Source organism: Panthera pardus, unplaced genomic scaffold, assembly GCF_024362965.1.
Source record: "Panthera pardus isolate Hobbes unplaced genomic scaffold, ASM2436296v1 HiC_scaffold_12, whole genome shotgun sequence".
Taxonomy (NCBI): Eukaryota; Metazoa; Chordata; class Mammalia; order Carnivora; family Felidae; genus Panthera; species Panthera pardus.
In genome coordinates this window covers 54,102,839-54,111,277 of record NW_026526677.1, presented here as the reverse complement: position 1 = coordinate 54,111,277, position 8,439 = coordinate 54,102,839, and the positions used below count along the sequence as shown (strand labels likewise).

At 38.3% G+C, this 8,439-nt stretch overlaps 1 protein-coding gene across 1 annotated transcript; it reads left to right on the top strand.

The window, feature by feature from the left end:
- Window positions 1-6,652: 6,652 nt before the first annotated feature.
- LOC109266992 (olfactory receptor 51V1-like) lies at window positions 6,653-7,594 on the top strand. The gene has a single exon (XM_019449510.2). The coding sequence runs from the start codon at window positions 6,653-6,655 to the stop codon at window positions 7,592-7,594; it is 942 nt and encodes a 313-aa protein (XP_019305055.2).
- The last annotated feature ends 845 nt before the right edge of the window (window positions 7,595-8,439 follow it).

The window sequence follows — 8,439 nt, the reverse complement described above, 5'->3', positions numbered from 1 at the left end:
CTCCTTTAATTTTTGTTTGTCTGTGAAGTTTTTATCTCCTTCTATTTTGAATGACAACTTGCTGGATAAAGAATTCTTGGCTGCATATTTTTTCTGATTCAGCACACTGAATATATCCTGCAACTCCTTCCTGGCCTGCCAAGTTTCTGTGGATAGGTCTGCTGTAAACCTGATCTGTCTTCCCTTGAAGGTTAAGGACTTTTTCCCCCCTTGTTGCTTTTATGATTCTCTTCTTGCCTATTTTATGAATTTGACTATGATATGCCTTGTTGATGGTCGGTTTTTGTTGAGTCTCATGGGGGTCCTCTGTGCTTCCTGGATTTTGATGTCTGTGTCTTTCCCCAGGTTAGGAAAGTTTTCTGCTATGATTTGCTCACATAACCCTTCTACCCCTATTTCTCTCTCTTCCTCTTCTGGGACCCCTATGATCCTGATGTTGTTCCTTTTGAATGAGTCACTGATTTCTCTAATTCTTAAATCGTGCTCTTTTGCCTTAATCTCCCTCTTTTTTTCTGCTTCATTATTCTCTATAAATTCGTCCTCTATATTGCTGATTCTCTGTTCTGCCTCATCCATCCTTGCTGCTGCTGCATCCATCCATAATTGCAGCTCAGGTACAGCATTTTTAATTTCATTCTGGCTATTTTTTACTTCTTTTATCTCTGCAGAAAGGGATTCTAATCTACTTTCGACTCCAGCTAGTATTCTTATTTTCATGATGCTAAATTCTGGTTCAGACATCTTGCTTGTATCTGTGTTGGTTAAATCCCTGGCTCTCATTTCTTCGTGGTCTTTCTTTTGGGGTGAATTCTTTGTTTTGTCATTTTGAAGGGAGAAAAGGAATTAATGAGGTAGAAAAATTGAAATAAAAAAAGTAAAATTAAAAAAGTACTGAAATTAAAAATTAAAAACACACACACACAAAAATTGAATAGATGATGCTAGATCCTAGGTGTGTTTTGGTGTGGGTGTTGAAAGTGGTATGACAGATTAGAGAAAAAAAAAAGACCGGGGGGAAGAAAATCGTTTGAGAATTTGAAAAAAATGAATACACTGACATAGACTAAAATGAGATGATGGGGTAAAATAGTATTTGAAAAAATATACACAAAAGTAAAGAATGTAGTTGAAAAAAATTAAAGAAAAATATTTTTGATAAAAATTAAAAATAAATGCGATTTTTTTATTTTCTGTATTTAAAAAAAAAGAAAGGAAACGAAAAGAGAAAAAAAAGATTAAAAAAGAAAAGAAAAAAATTGTTTGAAAATTTGAAAAAGTGAATACACTGTAGTAGAGTAAAATAAAATGAAGGAAGTAAAATCCAATTTGAAAAAATTTACATAGCAGCAAAAAATATAGTAAAAAATTAAAGAAAAATATTCTTAATAGAAATTGAAAGTAAAAATGAATTTTTTCTCTCTCTGCGTTCAAGAAAAAGAAAAGAAATTAAAAAGAGAAACAAAGAAAAAATAAGGAAATTGTTTGAGAATTTGAAAAGGTGAGTACACGGAAGTAGACTAAAATAAAATGATGGAAGTAAAGTAGAATTTGAAAAAAATTACACAAAAGTAAAAAGTATAGTAATAAAAATTAAAGAAATATATTTTTAATAAATATGAAAATAAAAATGAATTTTTTCTCTTTCTCTATTCAAGAAAAAGAAAAGAATTGTAAAAGAGAAAAAGGAAAAAGAAAATTGAATAGATGAACCTGCTAACAGATTGAGTAGGACTGAAATTGCTTCATTTTCCCCTAGATCAGTCCATGTAGCGCTTTATAGTCCATAAATTAAGCTGGTGGTGAGTCTTGTGTTCTTGAAGAGCAATGTTGGCCTAATTGGGCGGGGCTCAGTGTAATGGCTCCGCTCTCCACTAGGTGGCGCTGCTAGCCTGCTGGTGTGGGTTGTTGTGGTGCTCTTTGGTGCGCATGCGCATACGCAGGAGCGTTGAAAAATGGCGCCACCCAGCCACACAGTCTGTTCTCCCAGATCAGCAATCACACACCAGTCCTCCGTCTTCAGCTCTCGTCCACTCCCTGCTTTTTCACTTTCTGTGACCAGGCCCCAAGCAGTATCTCTCTCCCAAGTTTTGTCTCAGATGCGGCTATTTTCCCCGGGCCCTTACTTCCTAAGGACTGCGGCTTTGACCCACTGCGCCCATCTATGGGAGGGTCTCACCCAGCAATGGCCGAATATCCGCTGCATCCAGGAATGCCTGCTGGATGCTGTTGTTGCTGGTGCCCCAAGACTGTGGCCACATGCCAGCCCGCCCCAGAAAATGTTCGCCAGACAGTGTAGCAGCAGCATTTCAGGGATTATGGAAAATCACAACACGCATCTGGCACCAGGTTTCACCCTTAATGACCTTGTTACAGCACCAGCAAATGTGGCCATTTTCTGGGGTTTGCTGGGACCAGGTGGCTTCAACAGTCTCTACGAAATGTCCTTCCAGCAGTGGAACCGCTTTTCCCTGTGTGGCCCCAGAACCTCCCAGCTCCCACTCTGTTCCTGGGGATTCGCCCTTCTCACCAGAGCACCACCAGGTATTGAGCTGTGGAGTTGCAGCCTTGTGCTTCCCTAGTTTACAGCCTTGATAGAGTTTAAACCCTCTTCTTTCTCCTTTCTCCCTTTTTAGTTTAGTCCCTGCAGCTGTTTCCAGTTTTCTGCTTTCTCTCCAGCTGCTTTTGAGGAGGGGTGATTTCCCATATTCTTTCCCCCTCCCCAGTCTCTGTCCTCTCTCTGCCCGAAAAAGAGATTCCCTACCTTTAGGGGCTTCTTGCTCCCCAAGTTTAGCTCTCCACTCCATGTACCTGCTGAATTCTGTGGTTCAGGTTGTGCAGATTGTTGTGTTAATCATCCAATCAATTTTCTGGGTGTGAAGGATGGTTCAGTGTTGGTCTGGCTGTATTTTATGGACGCAAGACACAAAAAGCTTCCATGCTGTTCCGCCATCTTGGCTCCTCCCTCATATTTCTTATTGTATAAAATTTGTTGCTTTATATATATTTTATTAATTATAGAAACTACTGCCAAGCATTACTTGAAGTGTTTTGTTGTTGTTGTTGTTGTTTTTATTTATTTATTTTTTTTTGAGGGAGAGAGTGTGTATATGTGAGTAGAGTAGGGACAGACAGAAAGAGAGAGAATCCCAAACAGGAAACACACTCATCGCAGAGCCCTATGCAAGGCTCAATCCCAAGGAACCTTAAGATCATGACCTGAGCTGAAATCACGAACGGGATACTCATCCTACTGAGCCACCCAGGGGCCCCTTAATTCTTTTATCTCTCTGACTTTTAATCTTCCCTAAGAAGCTTTAAAATATTTGTTAAGTTAAAAATATTGCCATTTGTTTAGTCACAGTGAAACTATGGAAATGTTTTAGGAGAATAGATACAGTTACATAAAGAATATATTTCTATTTCAGGTGCATGCCGTTACCCCATCGGAGTGTTAATGATTTCTACATGTGTTTATGTACATTTATATCTACAGGTGCTGCATTTGTGAATGGGATTTGCCATTCTAGTTTGCTTTCTATTGTATTTTTGAATATAAATAAATGGAAGGCTTATTTTTAGGGTGTGTTGTTTGCTAAATGCTTATAATTTCAACAAATTGTTAGAAAAAAATTATTGAATATCACATTTAGAATAAGTTTGAAGTAAATAAGAACATTGCCTTCTTCCATTTCATATGAACATTTAAATTAATGTCTGATTTCATTTCTTTGACTAATAAAGGAATACAATTAAATTATCATCCTATAGTGAAAATTCTTTATTTTTTCCATACTTTAAAGAAAATTGTGACATAATCTATGAAAAATCTGTTTTAACACACATTGTTGTTTTAAACCCTCTTTGATTAGTAGTTGAAAGGAAAAAATGTATTCCCTATTCTATTTGGATTGGTGATTCTGTTCATGTTTATAAAGTCAAGAGGCATGTTTTGAACCAGATTCCTTAAGAGTATAGCCTCATTTACATTATAAAAATAACTTCCATGTTTTCAGTCATTTTACTATTTTTTCTTATTTTCAAGTTGTTGTGAACTTTTACCTTTTGATATACATGTAAATGCATGTTAGTTGGAAGTAGGAACAAAGGCCAATATGATATGTAAACCTGATATCCTATTACCCTGGAAGATTGACAGTTATTTTTATTATCAGTCCACTATGTCATTAATGATTTGTTCAAATCTTGAGTTTCCAAAATAGAAGTAAGGACTTCAAAGGAATTACTAACAAACATACATTTTCCCTAGGTAGAGATTTTTGCCAATTCTTCCATCTCTATACATTTTCTGAAAGACTGAAATTTAACAGCTATCAATTTATACATTTATATATTTTATCTTTTTAAAAAAAAAACAGCTCTTAGTTTTATTGACAATTTCCACATTTTAAAATCTCCATTTCATTTATTTCTAGTATGGCCTTTGTTCTTTCTTTCTCTTTGCCATCTTTGGGCTTAGTTTGTTCTGTTTCTAATTCCTTGAGATGAAAAGTGAGGTTTTTAAAAATGTTTTATTATTTATTTTTGAAGAAGAGACAGAGAGAGACAGAGTGTGAGCTGGGAAGGGGCAGGAGAGAGAGAGGGAGGCACAGAATCTGAAACAGGCTCCAGGCTCTGAGCTGTCAGAACAGAGCCAGACACAGGGCTTGAACTCACAAGCTCTGAGATCATGGCCTGAGCCAAAGTCAGATGCTTAACTGACTGAGCCCCCCAGCACCCCAGAAGAGTGAGGGTTTTTATCTGAAATATTTCTTGTTTCTTAATGTTGGCATTTATGGCTATAGACTTCCTCTTAAAACTGCTATTGAATCATTGCATATGGGTTTTTTATGTTTATTTATTTTGACAGAGAAAGAGAGAGAGAGAGAGAGCAAGAGAGCATCAGCACAAGGGGAGGAGCAGAGAGAGAGGGAGAAAGAGAATCCCAAGCAGGTCCAGCACTGTCAGCACAGAGCCAGATGCAGGGCTCAATTCCATGAACCACGAGATCATGACCTGAGCTGAAATCAAAAGTTGGTGGCTCAACCCTTGAAAGGGACAGAGAGAGAGAAGGAGACACAGAATGAATAGGCTCCAGGCTCTGGGCTGTCAGCACAGCCCAACACAGGGCTTGAACCCACGAGCCATGAGATCATGACCTGAGCCAAAGTCAGATGCTTAACCGACTGAGCCACCCAGGCATCCCAATTGCCCCCATTTTAGATGAGAAAATTGATATAAGGTTAAGTATGTTGCCCAAGGACACAGTACTCACAGGGGTTGGAGAAGGGTTTTCAACCCAGAAAGTCTGGCTTTGTAAGCACATTATTTATCTCTGTGGTCTACTGCCTATGAAAAGATATAATCCTTAAGTAATTCTAGAAATTAAATTAATAACAGAAGTACTCTAATTCTGAGAGTTAAATAATGCTAAGATTCCTAGTACACAGTAAATGCAAAAAAAAAAAATGCTCGGTAACATTACTGTTATGAAAATAGAGACTCTAATTCAAGCAGTTTAAAAGGATTATCAACCGTATACAAATCTGTTATGACTTACAAAGCAACGTTTTATTTGCCAGCACACAAACTCTTTAAATACTGATGGCATGAGTTCAAATAAAAAGAGAAAAGGTATACTGAAATGAAGGGAAATAAAATGAAATTTTATGTCAATAAGAATAACCAGTCTTATATAGGATGTATCTGCCGTCCTCCAAAAAAACATGTAAAGACCAGTGAGGGAGGAAGCAAACTACTACATGTTTCTGGAACTGTCTGTCCAGTACTCATTTCAAAATCTCCCTGAATGAAGGAATTATTTTTATAAACTTGCACTTGTAAGAATACTCAAAATTTAGTGGAGTGGAACATCTGCTCTACAGATACTCCCCATGGGTTTTCTCTCACTCTCCCAAAGAAGCACAACCCCTATATGTTGCATCATTCACTCTCAGAACCTCCCAGGGTTTGGGATTTACTCCAGTGACTCCTAGACCTGCATAAATCTTGCTTCTTCTGGAATATCCATGCCACCGTGACAAAGAGAAAAGAACCAGGTCCATTTTCAAGATTGGCAAGACCATCTCTGCTGTGAGCGACAGTTATTCTTTATTAAGTCCATGAAATGTACATGTACAAGTGGACAACATGACTGAGAGATGACTTCTATAAATGACTGAGTGTCTTATGTAATAAGCAGAGGTGAATCTTACACGCTACGGCAGTGAGTTGCAATTCATTTCACGAAGTTTTAAAGGCAAACACTTGAATGTGTTTTCCTTTTCTATTTGGTGTACTTAAACTTCATTATAATACCTTCACAAGCCGGGTATTTTCTCTGTTATTTGTAGTGTGTGAAGCACTGAGGTAGAAAGTGACAGTGAGATTATGGATATGGACTCAATTCCTCTGATGGGGTCAGTGAACGAATAAGGTTTCATATGGAGGCATAGTTTCTGTTTCAGAGCAAATGAAGCTTCTTATAAAATACAAGCATTGGTAATACGTGTAATGAGTTCTTGTGCTAAATGTAATCATTCCTTTTACAGCTGTTACTTCAAACTGTATATTAAGGCAGTGGAAAACACATGTGATTCTTAATAAGCTGTTAAGTATTTTTTTTTTTCTGAGAGGTATCCATCTTTAGAGATCCATGTCTGTTCAACCTGACTCCAAAATCAGTAACTCCACCTTTCTCCTTACGGGTTTCCCTGGCCTGGAACGGGAATATCCTTGGCTCTCCATTCCTTTCTCCTGTATCTATGCTATGGTACTCTTAGGGAATTGCCTGGTGTTGCATGTGATCCGGACGGAGCCCAGCTTACATGAGCCCATGTTCTACTTCCTGGCCATGTTGGCCCTCACTGACCTGTGCATGGGGCTGTCCACAGTGCACACGGTGCTCGGGATCCTGTGGGGGATCAGCCAAGAGATTGGTCTGGATGCCTGCATTGCTCAAACCTTCTTTGTTCATGGTCTATCATGCATGGAGTCTGGAGTCCTTCTTGCCATGGCCTTTGATCGCTTTACTGCCATCTGCAATCCTCTGAGATATACATCCATCCTCACCAATATGAGAATCATCACCATTGGTGTGGCCATTTTAGGGAGGAGTTTCCTGTTCATTACTGCTCCCATTGTCCGCCTAAAGTTCTTCCATTACTGCCATCCTCATATCCTCTCCCATTCCTTCTGCCTGCACCAAGACTTACTTCGGCTTGCCTGCTCCGACATCCGCTTCAACAGCTTCTATGCGTTAGCCCTGGTGATCTGCACGCTCTTTTTGGATTCGGTGCTCATTCTCATCTCCTACATCTCGATCCTGCATTCAGTCTTGACTATTGCATCCCGGGACGAGCGGCTCAAGTCCTTGAAGACCTGTGTCTCCCACATCTGTGCTGTTCTGGTTTTCTATATCCCAATTATTGGTTTGACCATGGTGCACCGCTTTGGAAAGCACCTCTCTCCTGTGGTCCATGTCCTCATGGGCAATATCTATATCCTTTTCCCACCCTTGATGAACCCTATCATCTACAGTGTCAAAACCCAACAAATACGTAGCAGGATCCAGAGATGGTTCACTAAACAAAACTGAGTACTAGAAGTTAGTGTGTTCTAAGGAAGGGAAGGTCGTATTTGCAAGAAGAATGACTGATAATGATTTGTAGCAGAAATAATAAATGTATATGTAATATTTAACAGATTAAAGGCATATTTATAGTCATTTCTTAATTTAGTTTTCCAGAGCCGGAGAAATAAGCAGAGAAAGTGTTATTGATCTCATTTCCTAATTTTAAAATTAAGTATAACGTTAACTACACTGACTTGTGTCCCCAGTGTATCAGTGAGCACTTGCCTGGGTAGTTACTAAGTTTACGGTACCATCCATGCTTTTTGAATTCTAGTTCAGCATGTGGTTTTATTTTTCATAGAACTGGTATATCGGTACATTTACTTGTATAGGACAAGTAGCGTTTACATATTATTCCCATGTGTCACAAGTTGACTCTGTTGAGTTTGTTGAGAAGGAAAATTTTACTCTACCCTTCAAGGTTCTTCTAAATTAGTCTAATAATTACATTGGCATGAGACAGATGAACAGGAGAAAAAAAAACAAAATTTAATTAATGCACACAGAGGTCCATAGTAAAATTAAGACCAAAGGAAATGACCAAGACATGAAGTTTTTATACATTTTAGACAAAGAAACATCCATCTGTGAGGAATTGACAAGACAAAGAAAACTTATGCTCAGGAGCTTCCATTAGTAAAGAATTCTAAATGTGGACTAGAATTTGGGCTGGGGTAATAAATCTGTAAAAATTACAAGATTTATTTACATAGGCTACTTTGGCCCTGAATTCCCTATCTCTGATGATAAGGATGTCCCTTTACCTCTTGATGCAGAGAAGGTACCTTTCACATGGGAGATGTGCTTCC

What these genes read in the sequence shown, in the direction of transcription:
- LOC109266992 (XM_019449510.2), top strand. Translation starts at nt 6,653, where the DNA reads ATGTCTGTTCAACCTGACTCCAAAATCAGTAACTCCACCTTTCTCCTT.